The sequence below is a fragment of the Malaclemys terrapin genome, chromosome 10 (assembly GCF_027887155.1).
Source record: "Malaclemys terrapin pileata isolate rMalTer1 chromosome 10, rMalTer1.hap1, whole genome shotgun sequence".
Lineage (NCBI taxonomy): Eukaryota > Metazoa > Chordata > Testudines > Emydidae > Malaclemys > Malaclemys terrapin.
The window spans coordinates 80,975,570-80,994,125 of NC_071514.1; the positions used below are offsets into that span (position 1 = coordinate 80,975,570).

Below are 18,556 nucleotides of genomic sequence, written 5' to 3' on the forward strand. Positions count from 1 at the left end.
TACCACAGCAAGGAGCAGAGCTCACACCCCCATGGGGAAGTCCTTGTTCTCCAGCTGGACCCCCGTGCCCAGATTCCCTTGCCCCAGCAGCAGATCTGCTTTGGCCGGGGAGGGGGAGCCAGCACCTGACATCTCTCGGGGTGGGGTGGGGGGGGGTGTTTCTCACCACAGCGGAAAACAAGCTGGACTCATTCAGCCCGGTGGCCGATGACAGCGTTAAGAAGGAGATTGTGATTGCAGCCCGGGACGGCTGGGAGGTTTACTTCGCACGCCTCTTCCCCGCCACGGTAAGGGCCTGCCCCACTCCCAGCATGGGGAGAGTCCAGGGGCTGGGACAGGTCTCAGCAGCAGACCCTGATGTACTACGGTGTGATGCCCCTGCTGCCCGTAGCCGCTGCTCTGTGCTGGCCAGGGGATGCAAACCTCCTGCCAGGGACTGTCAGATCGTCCACAGGCCTGAGGCCGTTGTGGATTTAGAGACAGAATTGTCAGTGCTCCTGGGCTCCTTGGGGTGAATCAGGCAGGTTCCCTGCATTTCCCAGCGGAAAGTCTCTGCCCAGCACTGCTGCCGTGCCAGTCCAGGAGGGCTCATCGCTGCACAGGGTGGGTGCTGAGATTCATTGGTTTGTCCTTCTATCCCCAGGGCAGCGTTGGCACGGGGGTGCAGATCCTGGCAGTGTCCCACACGGGGATTAAACTGCTGCGGCTGGTCAAGGGCACCAACGTGCCCGGGGAGCAGCTACGGGTGCTGCGGGGCTACAGGTAAGGCCAGGGCCAGCCAGCCCCCCTAGGGCTGGAACTCCTGCGGCTCTCAGGAAGGGGACGCGAGCAGAGGAGCCAGCCCTGCGTGCACCTGTGGAGAAGGACTGGCATGTGGCTGCCAGCACCCCGCTGTGCTGGAGGGTCAGGCTGGGCACATGCTGCCTGGCATTGGCATTGGCACTGTCACGCCACGCCAGGCAATTCCAGCCTCCAGCCAAGGGCCTGGCGGTTCCTTGCCAGTGAACAGCCGGTGCAGGGCTGAAGGAATTGCTTTAATGGATTCAATTAGACAGAGAGCCACTTCCCCGTGCGGATCCGGCCTGCGAGCTCCCTTTGCAAAGTGCTGTGAGCAGTAACACACACACACACACACACAAACATATACGCACGCGTGGATGCACAGAGACACACATGCACCTCTGTACACACTTATATACACACGAGCCCACAGACACTTGCCTGTGTACACACCGACACATGCCTACCGAGCCTGCGGCGTTTTGGGATCCCCAGGAGGAGAGGCTCCGAAGTGTGATTTATCCTTTGCTGTATACGGTCCCGGTGTGCCTCCACTGCTCACTCCCAGTGATGGAGTAAAGGACGGGCCCCCCAGCTCTGCCCCTCACTCCTCCTGACTCCTAGTCCCCTCAGCTCCATCCGAGTCCATGGCAAACAGGCAGGGTCCAGTGGCTGGAGAATATGGTTCATGGGAAGCATATGTGGTGTCTTAGTTCTGCCCTTGATCTGGCAGTAAGACTAATCTCCCCCTCGCTGCTCTGCCCAGCCCTCTGGCTTTCTCAGCTGTGCTCTCCTAGCCTGGTTTTTAACCCCGTCCTTTCCCCCCCCCAGCTACACCGATATCCTGTTCGTGACCATCCCCTCCAAGCAGATGCTGGAGTTCAACCTGACCAACGAGAAGCTCATCCTCTTCTCCCCGAAAGCCCCCCAGGTGAAGGCCATGATCGACTATTTCATCATGGAGCTCAAGAAGGTGAGAGGCCGACCATGGGAATGGAGCCAGAATGGCCTGTCTTGGCATCTCCCGCACCCAGTCCATGGGGCAGGGTCCCCAGCAGACACACGCGGTGGGATACTGCCCTGTCCCTCGCCCTGCTCACCTTTGCCTTAGAAAAGCTCAAGCTTTTATGCTTCTGTCTTGGTGCCAATGAGAGCACCCTGGTCTGGCTGCCGGAGTGAATCAGCCGGAGAGCTCTACACCTCCATACAGAGCCCCAGAACCGGTCACCTGGCCACAGTTGTATATAAGTGTGTTCAGCTGAGGGTAGTGTGTGTGTGTGTGTGTGTGTGTGTGTGGCGGGGTGGAGGGTGTTGTACTCTGAGCAGGCTATGTGTGTGTTTGATTGTGCAGTTATACTCTGTGCGCAGGGTGTGTCTTTGTGTGGTTGTATTCTGAAAGTGAGCGGGGTGTTGGATGTATGAGTGTATTCTCTCTGTGTGTGTGTGTGCGCGCGCAGCCCCCCGCAGCAGCCCCAAACCCAGCCCCTCTCCCACGTGCCAGGACTCGCAGTACGTGGTTGCCGTGAAGAGCTACGTTACAGATGACAGGAGCCTGTTGAGCTTCCACAAGGGGGACATCATCCACCTGCAGCCGCTGGAGCAGCCTGAAAGAGGTGAGCAGCCCGGGACTCTCTCTGCTGGGAGCCACCTCTGGGGCGTCACGGGGCGGTTTGCAAAGGAGAGGACAGGGCGTCTTAGTGGGGGCCCTTTTCCCCTGCATGGGCGCGATGAGCTGAATGGGACCACCCAGCCCTGTCCTTCTGGGCCTATAACCTCCTGGGCCACCCACCCCCGATAGCATACATCAGACTGTGAATGACATCTGCTCCCCCTGCGGTGCCGCTGCGCAGCCCCTCCACTGGGGCACACAAAGGGAACGCTGCCAGCCACCTCCCCAGAGAGCAGAGTGCTGCCCGGATCCTTCCCCAGCCCTGGTCACTGTTGGGCAGCGTGGGGGGATGGAGCTGGTTGGTTGGGTGCACTTAGCCCTGCCGCGGTGCCCTGAGGCTGTCCCCTCCCCACAGACCACTGGCACGGATGTGTGGTCCGCAAGAAGGTGACGTACCTGGAGGAGCTGAAGAGGGGCACCCAGGACTTTGGTGGGTGGCTCTGGAGTGTCGTGTTGTGCTGTCCCTGCGTGAGCCCTGTCCCCCTGCGCCCATTCTCCTGCGGGGCTCTCTCCTCTGGAGCCAGCTCGCCCCTCCCCTCTGACGAATCATGTGCTCTCCAGACCACCCCAGGCGATGAATCCCAAGGACCCCACTGCGGCCCACATGGCCAGACCTCATTCCACTGCCCGGGGCTGGATCAAAGCACCAGGTCAGGGCGTGTAAAATATCCTCAGGGCGCTTCCTGGCCTGCCCCTTTCTGTCACTGTAACACACTGACGTAGTGTGTTGTGTCGCCCTCTAGGGGCCAGTCCATATACAGGACAAGCGCCTACTATCGCTACCAGCGAATGGAGTTCCTGCTTTACCCTGAGCTGTAGAAGCCTGTGCTTGTGGCACTGATGCTCCATCTCCCATGCACAGGCCTAAGGGCAGAGGATGCTGTCAGATTTCCAGCTGCTCCTCTAGTGGTCTCTGTGCCCAGGCTCTGGCAAGAGATTGGGGAAGCTGGACCCCTGGTGTGTCCACCAAAGAGAAACAGAGCTCTCCAGGAGAGACGAGCACATTCCAGGCCCTGAGAAACCCATTAGCACCAGCTCCCCGTGGGCATTAGCCTGAGCAGAGCGTGCTCGCCCGGATGCTCATGGGGAACGGACAGGAATCGGCGCGAGTGCATCTGGAGAGGATGTCGTTATGCCATCCCAGGGGCGGTTTTGTATGGGGCACGCAGCTCCAGCGGTTGGCACTCTAGGGGGCAGGCTGAGTGCAGGGCATGGGGGTTATTTGTCCAACGGCCTCCAGACCCTGTGTGCGGAGAAGCCGTCGTAGAACTGGCTGGAGTCCTAACAGCCCCATTGGCCGTGCTCTCGATAACAGCCCATAACTATAACCACATGGCCTCCTCCATGCATGGCCCGCTCCTGTATCTGGTTTGTGCATGTAATCCTGGTCCCTAGCCCGTTCAGTCTCTGGGGGGAAGCGCTAGCCAACCCCAGGCGAACAGCAGGTTGCTGCATGCAGGACAGGATGGTATATGCAGTGTGCATGGTCCCCAGACCGCTTGTTTAAGAGTGCGGTGCAAAAGCAAGCCTATATGGGTCTCAATACCAGCCATTCCGTCAAACGCTGTGGCTGGATTTTCAAAGGGGGCTGGCTGTGTTTATGGTGATTCTGCCTGCTGAGATATGGACAATCAAATCTTGTGCTTCAGGACAGGTCTCTGCAGAGGTCAGGAAGGAACCTTCCTTCCCTTCCCTGAATGCAATCACAGCTCTGGCTATGTGATGTGTCTTTATGGGGAGTTTGCACCTCCCTAGCAAGCCCCAGGCATTGGCCACTGTTGCAGGCAGATGCTGGATTTGAGAGACGACATGTCTGCTCTAGGGCAGCAGGGTGTGGGGTGCTGGTTTGAATGGACAGGTCTAAAATGGTAGAGGAGGGAGGCAGGAAACGTGGCTGGATGGACCGATAACCAGGCCTGGTATGGCAGGGTGGGGGTACAGGGCTGGATGGACTGATAACCTGGTCCGGCACAGCAAGGAGGGGCGTACGGGGCTGGATGGACCGATAACCGGGCCCAGCGTGGCAGGGAGGGGGGTACGGGGCTGGATGGACCAATAACCGGGCCCAGCGCGGCAGGGAGGGGCGTACGGGGCTGGATGGACCGATAACCGGGCCCAGCGCGGCAGGGAGGGGCGTACAGGGCTGGATGGACCAATAACCGGGCGTGGCAGAGCAGGCAGGAGCGTACGGGGCTGGATGGACCGATAATCGGGCCTAGCGTGGCAGGGAGGGGCGTACGGGGCTGGATGGACCAATAACTGGGCACGGCGCGGCAGGGAGGGGTGTACGGGGCTGGATGGACCGATAACCGGGCCCAGCATGGCAGGCGGGAGCGTACGGGGCTGGATGGACCAATAACCGGGCGTGGCAGAGCAGGCAGGAGCGTACGGGGCTGGATGGACCGATAACCGGGCCCAGCGTGGCAGGGAGGGGTGTATAAGCCTGGCTGAAGTGTGTGTCTGAGCTCTAGGCTGTTAACGACATGTCCCGGTTCAGGGTGGAAATTCGGTGCCATCCATGGGAGGTCGGGGCGCTTCCCCGCTGAGTACGTCCAGCCTGTGGCAGCCCCAGATTTTATCCACCTGCCAGCGGACAGGAAGGAGGAGCCCAAGAACAAGCAGGGCAAGGTGGCAGCCTCGGCAGCCGTGGCAGTGGCCGTGGCCTCCACGGCCGTGGCTCAGAAGCTGGACAGGAAGATCGAGGTGAGGGACTGTCCCCAAGTAACCCTTGCAGTGCTGGAAACTGGGAGCTCTCAGAGGGCTGGGGTGGGCGGGGAGTTGGTCGGGGTGGGTGGCAGGGAGGGCCTGATCCCTGGGGCTGGTTAAGCAGCTGGGTAGGAGGCTAACTGGGGAGGGAGGCATTGCAGCTGGCACAGGGTGGGCACTGATCAGTGGGCACCAGGAGGATGCAGCCGCAGTGTCTGTCTGTAGCTTCTCTGAGGGTTAATGGCTCTAGGACCCATGGAGTCGTACGCTGGCGGCACGGGTGCGTGTTGCACCCTCTGCAGCCCATGGTCCCCCTCTCCCCAGGTGTCCCCCGTGGGCAGCGACTATGCGGAGAGCGTGGAGGAGTATGGCGGCGAGCTTCCTGGGGACAGTGCCCTGCAGGGCGGGCAGTTCCCCATGCAGGAGTTTGCCAAGAAGTATTTCCGGGAGGCGCAGAAGACGAAGACGTGAGTGCTGGCCGAGGGGAGGGGAGTGACCTTTAACCTTCCAGCCTCCAGTGACCCTGTGTACAATGAGTTTGGTGGGTCTCAGCCCAGTTCCCAGTGGGACAGTAGCCACGTCACAGAAAGCACCATCCTACGTGGCGCTAACTGACCCCGGGTTGGCATCCTGGGGCTGACTGCCCCGCTGCGGAGCTAGGCTCAGTGCCCAGCCCAAGGGCTGCCCGCGGAGGCAGCATACAGAGAAGGAAGAGCGACCTCTCTGGCTGATTATGGAACTGCACCGATGGGCTTTCCAGTCAGTCCAGCTGCATGCCTGGCCCTCGTTCTACTGCACACCTGGCACTGTTCCCAACGCAGCCTCCTGTCTGCGCTTGCATCGTCATTGGCCTGTGTGGGAGCTGCAGCCATCAATGCTAGTGCTTGCGTGTCAGCTGGGGTAGTGCTGCTGATCAGACCCGCATATGGGAGCCCGCGGTTTGTGGCGGGTGCCAGAACTTCAGGCACAGATTTTGCAATTGCAGCAGCAAAAGGGAGGCTGTTTTTGGGCCCACAGCTCCTATCCATGGGGGAGGCGGATGTGCTGACCCCCGGGGGATCCCCCGTCCCAGCCCCCAGCAGCTCGTGCCCAGAGAGGGACCTGTCATTCTCTGTCTGCGATTTGTTCCAGGGATTCCTGCAAGCAGAAATCCCGGAAAGGGAAGGACTCGCCGGACGTAGCGGAGATGCTGAAATTCACCAAGGTAATGGGGATCGCCTAGCTCGCTGTGCATGCTCTTTGCTGGAGAGCAGAGCGGAACAGCCCCCTAGCCTCACCACCTGCCGATTTCAGGCTATTGCCCCCGCCCTTTGCGTTAGGGCAGCCCCTGCTGGAAAGGGCATGTGGCCTGCTGGCCCTCTTACTGCCCTCCACATGGAGCCGACCCAGAGAGGCTCAGTGCCCTGCTAAAGTGCTAGAGTGTCTCTCCCCTCTGGGCTGTTGGTTCGAATCCACCAGTGGGAACGGAAAGCTGTTTGATGACCTCTGTGAAATGAACATGTGGACGCCATTTGGCTGCTAGGAGATGCGAGTTCATTGCAGTCATTTGCGATCAGCGGAGCTGGGACAGGCCAGGGGCTGAGCAGGCCACGGGAGATGAATCCTGCGGGCGGGGCTGGCTCAGCAGGCCGGAAGGTCAGGCTGCACCTGATCTGTGGCTCAGTGGAGGTGCTTGGTCTCCGGAGGTGTCTGAGACGGTCAGGAGCCGTTTCCGCAGGCAGGTGCAGTGTGGGTTTGCTGGGGTAGCGTGGGAGAGACGCTCATCAGTTCCGGAGGACGCCTGCCGGCTGTGGATGCAAACCAGTTCTCAGGCGGTTTCCTGGCTCTGCCTGAGGTGCTGGTCCCTGCAGGGTATCTATAGTAATGCACCAGTGGTTTGCAGTTCTCATTCAGCCACCAGTAAACTCAGCTAATGGGCTGGTCTGAGACCAGGGGACTGCCTGGTGACCAGTCCCCAAGGGACATACCATAGCGCCCTGTGCCTCTCTCGGGCTAGACTCTTCGCTCCGTGTTCTTCTGGTGGGGCCCCCACCTGACGTGGAACTGTGCACCCTCCTCCCGCCCCTTCCCCACATGTCAGGGGCTCTGTGCACCCTCCTCCCGCCCCTCCCCCCCATGTCAGGGGCTCTGTGCACCCTCCTCCCGCCCCTCCCCCCCATGTCAGGGGCTCTGTGCACCCTCCTCCCGCCCCTTCCCCCCATGTCAGGGGCTCTGTGCACCCTCCTCCCGCCCCTCCCCCCATGTCAGGGGCTCTGTGCACCCTCCTCCCACCCCTCCCCCCATGTCAGGGGCTCTGTGCACCCTCCTCCTGCCCCTCCCCCCCCATGCCAGGGGCTCGGTGCCCGCGGGCTCACTGAGCGTAGGGCTTGGCAAGTTCAGCCGCTAAGCCCAGCAGCGTTCCACGCTGGTAACTGATGCAAGCTCTGCTTCTGCTCTCCCCGGCCAGTGCCCGCTCCAGGAGTCGCTGATCGAATTCCCTGACAGCTGCCTGAACAGAGCCGCAGCCGAGGCCTTCCAAGGTGCGTGGGAGGCGCTCGGGGGAGCGGGCACTGGGCAGGCTGTGGGGCGGAGGGGGGTGGCGCCCCATGCTCAGGAGCGTCTGAGACCAACGTGCCCAGCAGGGGGCGGCCTTCTCATGCCATTGCCTGCTTCGTGGGACGCCCTAAAACCTTGGGTGTGTTAGTGAGAGTCCAGCTGAAAACTCAACCCCCGTGAGCCTGCCATCCCCTGCCCCCCGTGTGGGGCGCCGTGGCCTGCCCTCTGCCTCCCACTGCCCCCCGCGGCCTGCCCTCCACCCCCCTCCGCCCCGCACAGGGCGCCACGGCCTGCCCTTCGCCCCCCTCCGCCCCGCGGCCTGCCCTCCACCCTCCTCCTCCCCACGGCCTGCCCTGCGGCCTGCCCACCACCCCCCTCCGCCCCGCGTGGGGCGCTGCAGCCTGCCCTCCATCCTCCTCCGCCCTGCGGCCTGCCCTCCACCTCCCTCCACCCCGCGGCCTGCTCTCCGCCCCCCCTCTGCCCCGCGCGGGGCGCCACAGCCTGCCCTTCGCCCCCCTCCGCCCTGTGGCCTGCCCTCCGCCCTCCTCCGCCCCGCAGCCTGCCCTCCGCCCTGCGGCCTGCCTACCACCCCCTTCCGCCCCGCGTGGGGCGCTGCAGCCTGCCCTCCGCCCCGCGGCCTGCCCTCCGCCTCTCTCCACCCCACGGCCTGCCCTCCGCCCTCCTCCGCCCCTCATGGGGCGCCACGGCCTGCCCTCCGCCTCTCTCCACCCCACGGCCTGCCCTCCGCCCTCCTCCGCCCCGTATGGGGTGCCGCGGCCTGCCCACCGCCCCCCTCCGCCCCGCGCAGGGCGCCACAGCCTGACCACTGCCATCCTCTGCCCCGTGTGGGGCAGGGACAGTGAAGCTCAAAAACCTCACCCCAGGGTGGGGCACTGGAATCTCTGCTGCCCCTACTCAGGAGTGGGCTGAAGCCGGCCCATGGGCCCAGATCTGGCAGTTTCCGACGGGCTGATAACCAGTGAGTCAGTGAAAAACCAGGAGTCCGGGAGCTAGTGCTCCAGGAGGCCCCTGGGACTGGGGCCGGGGAGGGAGAGCCCGCTGGGGCCAGGATGGGAGAGCCAGCTGGGGCCGGGGAGGGAGTGCCCGCTGGAAGGGAGCCAGGAGGTTTGGTGGCTCTGGGTTTCATTTGGCCATCCTCCTCCCCCGCCAGTTTGGGGGTGCTGTGAACTCCTCAGCCCCTTCCCCGATCTGGGGCACTGTGATCTGCTCTCCTCCGGGTTACAGGACCCACCCAGCGGGTCCAGAACCAGGAGAGCCACCCCCTTGCTCGGGGCAAGGGGAGGCGGAGCCTGTCACCGAGTGTTGGTTTGTCATCCCCAGCCGTGATGAAGTTCATGGGCGACTGGCCTCTCAAGGGGCAGACGGAGCTGGACGTCGTCTGTGCTGTGCTCAAGGTACCTCCCTCCCTGGGGAGCAGAGCAGGACCCCCAGAAGGGGCTCCGGGTCAGTGGGGTGGGCCCTGCCCTGCAGCCCCAGGGCCGGTGGTGGGCCTGCCTGCAGCTCCCAGCCCGAACCCCTACCCCGCAGTCTGCAGCTAAGCGGGGAGGAGGCTGAAGGTGGGGGCAGACGGCTGCATATTGGCCAGCGAGGGAACAAGCCACGTGGCCTGGGAGAGGCCCCAGGAGCAGGCTGCAAACTGCACCCCTCCGACCCAGCAGCAGGGGGGCAGGGATGGCAGCCGGCACGGTGGGGGAGCAGTTACAGCTGGAGGGGCAGGGGGCTCCCCAGCACCAGGGCAGTGACGCCCGCCGGTGCCTTTCTGTCTCCAGCTGTGCGCTGACCAGGAGGTCATGAGGGATGAAGTGTATTGCCAGATCGTCAAGCAGACCACGGACAACACCAGCCCCAAGATGTGAGCAAGTCCCTCCCCTTCCCGTGGTGTGGGGCCCGGGCGGGCCTTCTAGCGCTGGAGCCCCACCCTGTTCTCCCCTCCCTGGCCAGCTGGCCTGGGCTGTGTGGCCTCCCCAGTGGAGGGTCTGGGGGGGAGAATCCCAGGGAGCCTCCTGCGCCCCCAGTCTGGTTGGGACTGGCTGATAGTGTCACTGCGGCACGATGGGCCTGGATGGGTCAATATGGCTCCTACCATCCTAGCCACCCCCGCAGCTGGGAGAGCCTTCCTTGGCCACTGGAGGTCCCGCCCTGCCACCCCCCTCCATGTTACAGCACCACTCTGGGCCCCTGCTCTCTCCCCTTCCCCTCGGCTCTCTCCTCCTCCTTCGCGTCTTCGTTTTACTCCTCCAATTCCTCTTCCTCGCCTTCTCCCTCTCTCACCACATACCAGAGCTGATTGGGCAGGGTCCCACCTGCCTGCCCGGAGGCCTGGCATGGAAGGGGGTAAGGGGCACAGGTTCCAGGCCTGTCCCAAAGACTTTCTGGGGCTGAAGCTGCACTGAGCAGCCTAGGCCTCTCCCGCTCTGAGACCTCTTTCCCCCCACCCCGCCCCGTGGCTTGGACAGGGACAGCTGTCAGAAGGGATGGCGGCTGCTCTATATCCTGACCGCCTACTACAAGTGCTCTGAGGTCCTGAAGCCCTACCTGCTGTGGCACCTCCAGGAGACCTGCAGGAGCCCGGGGGCGCAGTTCCAAGGTAGGACGCTCGTTCTGCAAAGCCGGGAACCCCGACCGGACTGGCATGGGGGCCTGTTCTCATCAGATCTTACCTGTATTTTATCATCTTCCATCCTCTCCTCCTTATTAGGACATTTATAGATCCTCTCCTAAGGGATGTCCGAACCACGTGCTCCTCTGCATCTGTCGACTTTCCCCCAGCCCTTAGTTTAAAAACTGCTCTACGACCTTTTTAATTTTAAGCGCCAGCAGTCTGGTTCCATTTTGGTTTAGGTGGAGCCCATCCTTCCTGTATAGGCTCCCCCTTTCCCAAAAGTTTCCCCAGTTCCTAATAAATCTAAACCCCTCCTCCGTACACCATCATCTCATCCATGCATTGAGACCCTGCAGTTCTGCCTGGCTAACTGGCCCTGCGCGTGGAACTGGAAGCATTTCAGAGAATGCTACCGTGGAGCTCCTGGACTTCAATCTCCTACCTAACAGCCTAAATTTGGCCTCCAGAACCTCTCTCCTATCCTTCCCTATGTCATTGGTACCTACATCAAGGTACCTCCCTCCCTGGGGAGCAGAGCAGGACCCCCGGGGGGGCGCTCTGGGTCAGCAAGGTGGGCCCTGCCCCGCAGGGCCGGTGGTGGATAGCGAGGGCAGTGCTCGGCCCGTGGGCCTGCCTGCAGCTGTCAGTCCCTGAGCCCCTATCCCGCAGTCTCTGGCTCAGCTGAGAGGAGGCTGAAGGTGAAGGTGAGCTATCAACACTCCCCTTTACAGACCAGGAAGGTGAGGTACAGACCAGCGGAGCAATTCGCCCATGGGCACACCGGGATTTCCGGGCTCCATTAGATCACCTGCCCCCACGCCCTGGGCTGTGCCCCTCCCTGGTTGTGCCCAGGTGTGTGTTTGATACCACGGGCCTGCTCCTGGAAACCATCAGGCCAGTTCTTGTGTGCCAAGGCTCGGTGTAAACCCTGCGCCCAACCCCTCTGTCTGCCGGACGTCACGAGCTCAGCTGCTGTCCCAGCCAGGATGAGGCTGCCTGGAAATGTGCTCCGTCACCACCACATCGGTTTCCATAGCAGCGAACATGCTTCAAAGGAGCAGGGCAGGCACTTCATGCACACTGGAACCAGGCGCCTGCAAAATGGAAAGAGAAGCGGAAGCGGGACAGAGCCAATAGAATCACAGGGAGGGACAGGGCGCGTCAGAAATGTTCACTGAGCCCCTTTCCTCTGAAGAGCAGAGATGAGGTGCGGGGGAGAGGGTTAGAGGGACACTCCCGGCTCAGCCCCGTACAAGGGGTCTGGCCTAAGCCCAAACCTGAGGGCTAGGAACTCTGGAATTCCAGACCCAGCTCTGACACCAAACTCCCCGTCGACCTTGAGCAAGTCACGTCCCCTCCCTGTGCCTCAGTTTCCCCCTTGGCAACAGGGGAATCTCAGGCTGGCTTCTCTTATTCAATCACTTGGATCACGGTGGCCTGGACAGTGCAGCAGGTGCTGCCCCAGTCCTATTGCTGCATCGGGAACGAGTCTTAACGCTGGTTTGCATGGTGCTGTCAGTGTCGGACAAAAAGCTGCACCTGCCCTCCGCACTTTGCATTCTAGGTCAGACAAAACCTGACATGCCCCGGGGCGAGATGGCTAACGCCGAACCACTGGGCCATGGTGCTGGGGACACTTGTCTTCTACAACTGAGTCCCACTCACCTGTTTTTCCTGGGGTGACCCCCAAGCAGCCCTCGGACGGCACTGGCTTTCAGTCACTGCTGGTAGCAGCCTAGCCGGCAAAGGCTCCGTGTTCCAGTCTTGTCCCTGGCTCGGGTCTGGCCCATCACTTTGGAATCCCACTCGCCCCCCGTTCCCCATTAGTATCCCACATGCAGATGTGAGCCCCGGCCATTGCCTGCGTGTGGCCGAGGAGCCTTGCTGAAGAGCAGGTTAAGGCTGTTCCCTGTGACCGGTGGGGTCTAGGGATCGGGGTGTTTGTCCAGCCCAGAGGAACGGGGCTGCGAGGATGGGGAATTAGCAGCATTTACACACAACCTCAGAAATCCTGTTTGGAAACAGCGCCAGGTGGGCTTGCCCAGGCCTGTCCTAGAGCCATTAATAAATGGCAGCGCTGCCCATCTGTGAAGCCTTTATCAGCCAGCCCGTGATTCCCTAGCCCAGCCACCACTTATTTCCTCATTAAACGCTCCAGGCTTACAGCTGTTTAAATGGCTCTCAGGGAGGAGAATTGTCTGCAGTGATAGATTGCCCCAGCCTGGCTCCCGGCCAGACCCGCTTCAGCTGCCGTTAATGGGACCTTCTCCCACCGGCTCTGCATCCAGGAGCGGCTGGGAGGGCAGGGCCCACTGGTGCCAGGGCGAGGACTGAGACCGATCGGGTGATGCTCACACCCGGATCCGAACCTGTTCTAGGGAGCAGTGCAGGCAACGCTGCTGGACTAGCTGGCTGCGTGACCCGTAGGGCAGGGGCTGTCTTGTCATTATGTGTGTGTACAGCTCCTAGCACAATGGAGCCTGACCCCTAATCAGGGCCACTAGATGCTACTGTAGTACAATGGTAGTCAGAGCACCAGAGCCTCCACCATGCCTGAGGCAACATGCCAGGCAAATAGGGGAGGGGAAGGGGGGAAAAGTGGGGACAGGAAATGAAATAAACAGGGCTGTCAAGCGATTAAAGCAATTAATCGCGTGATTAATCACACTGTTAAACATGACTAGAGTACCATTTATTTCAATCTTTTTGGATGCTTTCTACATTTTCAAATATATTGATTTCAATGACAACACGGAATACACACTGGGCCGTGCTCACTGTATTTATTTTTGCTTATAAGTATTTGCACCAACAGAATACAACACAGAATACAATATATATGAAAATGTAGAAAAACTGCAGTTAATCACAGTTCATTTTTTTGAGGTAATGGCGTGACTTAACTGTGATTAATTGGCAGCCTTAGAAATAAACGTAAGCTTCGATTACAGAGAAGTGCTACGATACCCCCCCCCCCAACACCTCATGATTTTGGGGTTGTTTCCCCTCTGAACCGGACCTGAATTTCGTTGTTAGCCACTGTCTCTGTAATGAGCCAAAGCCACGCTCTGGGTCTGGCCTGGTTTGTGGAGGTGGAGGCCTGGAACCCTGCACTGTGCCTGGTGCCCGTCTCTGCTTTGACGGGGCTCTGGTGTCCGTCTGTTTAAGGGATCGCGAAGGCCTGCGAGCAGAACCTCAGGAAGACCTTCCAGTTTGGTGGCCGGCGCGAATTTCCCAGCAGCATGGAGCTCAAAGCCATGGTGGTGAGTCCGGAGCTCACGCAGGGGCCCTGCAATGGTGTCAGCGTGCACCAGGCGGGCACGTGGGGAGAAGGCTCTCTGAGGGGCTAGACTGGGTCACAAACAGCTCGCCTAGGGGATGGCATGGGACTGTACCCCTTGAGCTCCCTGGGCTTACAAAGGCCGAGTTCCTCCAGGGGGCTCCACTTTCCGGGCTCCCCTGCTATGGCCTACGTGGTTTGTCTGTGTCTTGCTTCCAGCTGGGAGGGCTAGAACGGGACTGAGCAGGTGGCTACAACTGTGGGTGGCTGCAGCCAGGGCGTGTTACCCCTGTGATGCCTATGGTAGGGCTGGGGGGAGGAGAGCAGAGGCCTTTCCGTGCTGGCAAGGGCTGAAATGGACAGGAACTTGCAAGGATGGGGATGGTATAGGCCTGATTGCCCTCTTGTGAAGACGGCTTCCCGCCTCTCTGAAATGCCCCTGGCGTCTAACCGAGTGGTGCTGGAGCCAGACAGAAAGTGCATGGGGATTCTGCTAGGCAGAATGGGATCCCCCAGAGGAAATCTCCCTGCGCCAATGTGGGAGAATCTAGCCTGGGGTCTTTAGCCTGGCCTCTGGAGCCGATGGATGGCTTAACGGTTCGGAAACCTTCCTGCTTCTCTGTGCTTTACCCCCCAACCAAGGCCGGCCGGAGCGCCAAACGCCAGCTGTTTCTCCTGCCGGGAGGGATCGAGAGGCACCTGAAGATCAAAACGTGCTCGGTACGTCAGCACAGGGGCCCGACACTGCCCAGATCCCCCGGCTCCCACTCGGGCCGCTCCCGCAGAGCAGTGATGGAGACGAGTGCGGGAGCGGAGAGAGCACCAAACAGGAGCTGAGCTCAGCCCCTCCCCAACAGCGGCATTAGGGAGAGCTCCCCAAAGTCGCTGATTTCCCTTGGGGGGGCTCCAGGGGGAAGGCAACGCTTCCAGGCAGCGTCCCTCCCTGGCGCAGTGCCAGGTGGCTGCAGCACGGGCCAGCTCAGCAGCACTTGGGCGGGGATAGGACACGTCAGGGCTATCGGTTTCACCTACAGCTGGGCCCAGGCTCCAAAGGTCAGCGCCGGGGCTCGTGGGGTCCGTAGGCTCAGAGGGCGGGAGGGGACAAAGGCAGGGGAGCGGGGCTGATGTTTAAGGTTTGCCCGGAGTGGAGCGTTTTCTCGGAGCCCCAGTTAACCTGAGGCGGCTGGCACCTGGCTGCCCACCAAAGGCATGTGCAGGTTCTTGTTATCTGAGGCTGAACCTGCTGCTCTCTCACCTGAGGGGGGGGAGTGGGGGAGATCCCATGGGGTCACCGGCCCGGCCCTAGGATGGAGCAGCAAAGCACCCAAACTTCTGCCATGTCTCTGAACCCATGGCAGATTCCCCTGCTGCTGCTCCTCGTGGCCTGCTCCTGCACGCTTAGCCCACACTGGGCACGGGGTGCTCAGCACCTTGTGGGATCAGGCCATCCAGGGCTTTGCCAGACAGCCAGGAAGGGGTGTCGCTCCAGGAAGTCCCACCAGCAGTGCTGGGCAGAGACCACGGTGGTGGGGGCACAATGCCAGCCCTAGAGCCTCCTTCCCGGCCTTTGAGGGGCTCAGCTGGGTGGTTTGCTCCTCTCTAGGTTGCGCTGGACGTGATCGAGGAGATGTGCTATGAAATGGGGCTGCATCGGCCCGAGGCCTTTGACGAATACGTCATCTTCGCTGTTACCAACGGAGGTGAGGCTTGGGGGCAGGCAGGGGGTGTCTCTCCCCATTTTCTCCTCTGAAGTGGTCCCATCCCACCCCCCGAATCCTGCCCAGTGGCCTGCCTCTGCCATTGGCCATTCCCATATTGCATGCCCACCGACAGGCGGCCTGAGCTGACCGGCGTCTGGCTTCCCCAGGCCCGCAGGCGGCATCAGAGCAGGTGAGGGCACTCAAGTCCCAAATGCATTGGGGGGGGGGACTTCCTGGCTGACCTGATTTCCATGGCCCGCCGCCAGAGACTAGCCATGGGTAGCAGCCTCCTGGCTCCGAGCCCTGGCGTCCCTCCTCCTTCAGGGAGTAACGGCACAGGCCATTGTTCGGCTCAAGACGCTGCCCCATGAAGAGAAGAGAAATGAAACCCCGTACGGAATGAAAACACGAGAGAGATTCACTGCCTCGCCCTGTTGAGTATTATTGCCTAGAAATCCCAGTTAAGCCATTGTGCTAGGCACTGGGTGAGCATCTAGGCACAGACAGGCCTGCCCTACAGAGGTTACAGTGTAAACAGGCAGAGGGTGGGAGGGGAAACTGAGGCACAGAGCAAACAAGTGACTTCACCACTGTCCTGCAGCAGGTCAGCTGGGAATATCACCCAGGCCTCCTGATTCCCAGTGCAGCGCTCTGCCCACTAGCCCACATTGCCTCCTGTTATAACTTGTATGAAAAGACACGCGTAGGAGGCGTTCGCACCTGGCTAAACACCACACAGCTCCTGGGCGTTGGCTGAACAATGCTTGCCTCATGAACCGGCTGTCACTGCTGTTCCCTGCCAAGTTCAGCGGCTACCCGGGGAGACTGCTCAGGGGGCACTGACTGCATTGCTTGTGAGGGATGTTTTTATCTCGATGCTGTTCCGTTAAGCCCTTTGTGTGTCCAGAGGCATAGCCCCGTGGGATGTGCATTCCCTGCTGAGGTGAAATACGGCACCGAGAGCCCGCCGCCGCCCTGAAGAACGGGCAAACGGACCCAGACAGCCATTTCTGTGCCAGTGTAGTTTATTCCTAACTGCCAGTGGCTGCCCGACAGCGGGAGCACGAGGCAATCGCCAGTCGATCCAGCGCCCAGTGATGCTCCCTGGCACAAGCGAGGCCTGCCGCGAGCGTGGTCCTAGAACACCCCTTTCTGGGCATCCTCTGGCAGCGCCAGGCCCCTCCAGCCAGCGTCGGAGCTGAGCTGCCGGGCTTGGAGGCACAGAGAGGATGGGAAAGCCACAGGCAGTGACGGGAGGAGGAAAGCGCTGTCCTTTCTCAGCGGCGCTCAGGGCGGGTGAATGGTGCCAGGGTCACAGCCCTGGCATTTCTAAGCACAGGATGGGCACAGCGCAGACAGCAGCCGTGCAGGTTCCACCTCACCCTGCCCCAGTGGAGTGTCCCGTCCCCTGGGGCTGGCTGTGGGCTTGTGCTGCCTTTGAGGGGTGCCCTGCTTGGTATTTTTGCAGCTTGCAGGGCAGTGCCAGGAGAGGGAGGTGGAGTATTGGCCTCAGCTTTCTTCTGAAATGCTGAAAAGGCAGGAAATGGTTCACGGTCTCCCTGCACTTCCTGGGGCCGAGCCCCCGCTTTCCTGTCTGTGCCTCTCCACAGCTCCCGGCCGCCTCGTTGGCTTGGCTTAGGCTAGCCAGTGGCCTAGTTAAAGTGTGGGCGGGGGAAGGGTTGTAAAGGGACCGTTGGAAGGGCTGTGTGGACGGGCCCAGAACCACCAGGAAATAGCATCTCTGAGTCATATCCTGCTTTCTGGGAAATCACTGCATCACCCTAGGAATGTCACCCGCCTTCTTAGCCCCACCAACCCTCTCACTCCCTCTCCACTGCTTTTTATGGGGATAGTTGAAAGCCTCTTCTTGGAAACGGAGCCCCGGGGCTCTGAATGTGGATTCTCCACTGTCGATCTGATCCCTGGCTGAGGGGCTGTGCCGTGAGAGGGGGCGGCACAGTCCAGTGACACGGGCTCCTGGGATCTAATCCTAGCCCTGCCTCCGACTTGTTCTGTGACCTGGGGCAAATCAAGTCACCGCCTCCTGCCTCAGTTTCCCCATCTATACAATAGGGCTTATGACACCCACATTCATCTGTCTGTGTAAGGGCTCTCCTGAACTCTGGAATTATAACATGCTCTCAGGAGTTACATGGATGATTCCAAGTGCCCCAAATCCTGAAGCGTTTAGAGCGACCTGCAGAAGGAAACGCGGACTCAGCTTGTGTCCTTTTGGGACGACGTGTAAAGAAGGCCTGGACTTTTATTTTAAAGGTGTTTTATGGGGTTTTTTCTGCCTGTTTTTTATCTTAGAACTATCAGGAACGGTCAGTCTTGTCTTCCCGGTTTCTGATGGGTGATTGAGGCTTGGTCTACATGTAAAATGTACCCCAGCGTAGCTATGTCACTCAGGCTAGTGATGTCCCCCTGCCGCCAACCCCCCCAGAGTAGACTCAGCTATGCCACCATAGCTAACGTATGGGGAGGTGGTATCTGCCAGGGTTAGGACAATCTCCTTCTGTCAGCCTACGCTGCGCCTTCACAAAGGGACAACGCCAGCGAAGCGGTGCTGACGGGCCTACGCCGGCATAGGCTCTGTCATGTAGACACAGCCTCAGAGATGGGTCCTGGCAGCGTTCTCGGCTTTCAACGGAACGGGCTGGGTGGTTGAATCCTAAACAAACAGAGCTGTTCTCCCAAGGGTTAAGTACGTGTGGACACAAACCAAAGCGTCAAAGAGTAGCAATGAATCCGATTTCATTGCTCTGCATACACCATTCAGTTCTCCAGCCAGCTTTACCCTTCTGCATTGGAAAGGAGCAAAACCAGAGCAGCCCGGCTGGCCTTTCCTTGCCAGGCGGCCTTTAAAACTAGAGCCACACAGTTGACTCTTCCCCTGTGCTCCCCATAGGTCAGAATGTCCGCCCCTTGAGCAGACGGGAGTATATCCTTGACGTGGCCACGGAGATGGAGCAAGTGGACAACAGCTACATGTTCTGGTACCGGCGCGTCATCTGGACCCAGCCGCTGAAATTTGACAACGAGCTGTATGTCACCATGCATTATAACCAGGTAGCAGCTCAGATCCAGCCGGGGCAGTTGCCTTAGTTTAAGGAGGGCCTCGTCCTCCTCCCTTCCCTGGAGTATGGGCTCAGGGGTGTCTGAGGAGCAATCTTTCATAAAACCAAGCTCCTGACCTCTCACGGTTATTAAAGATCCCCTAGCCCCTTTCTGGCAGAGCAGTGGGGTTAGCCCTGGTGTCC

At 60.5% G+C, this 18,556-nt stretch overlaps 1 protein-coding gene across 1 annotated transcript in view; it reads left to right on the forward strand.

Moving 5' to 3' along the window:
* Positions 1-18,556, forward strand: part of MYO15A (myosin XVA) — an 86,509-nt gene that overhangs the window by 58,030 nt on the left and 9,923 nt on the right. The window contains 16 exon segments of the mRNA XM_054041085.1: positions 172-287; positions 644-762; positions 1,612-1,753; positions 2,282-2,393; positions 2,805-2,879; positions 4,947-5,152; positions 5,480-5,622; positions 6,287-6,359; positions 7,602-7,674; positions 9,032-9,105; positions 9,481-9,563; positions 10,168-10,298; positions 13,482-13,576; positions 14,236-14,313; positions 15,197-15,293; positions 18,205-18,365. Coding sequence (XP_053897060.1) covers positions 172-287; positions 644-762; positions 1,612-1,753; positions 2,282-2,393; positions 2,805-2,879; positions 4,947-5,152; positions 5,480-5,622; positions 6,287-6,359; positions 7,602-7,674; positions 9,032-9,105; positions 9,481-9,563; positions 10,168-10,298; positions 13,482-13,576; positions 14,236-14,313; positions 15,197-15,293; positions 18,205-18,365 — 1,778 coding nt within the window.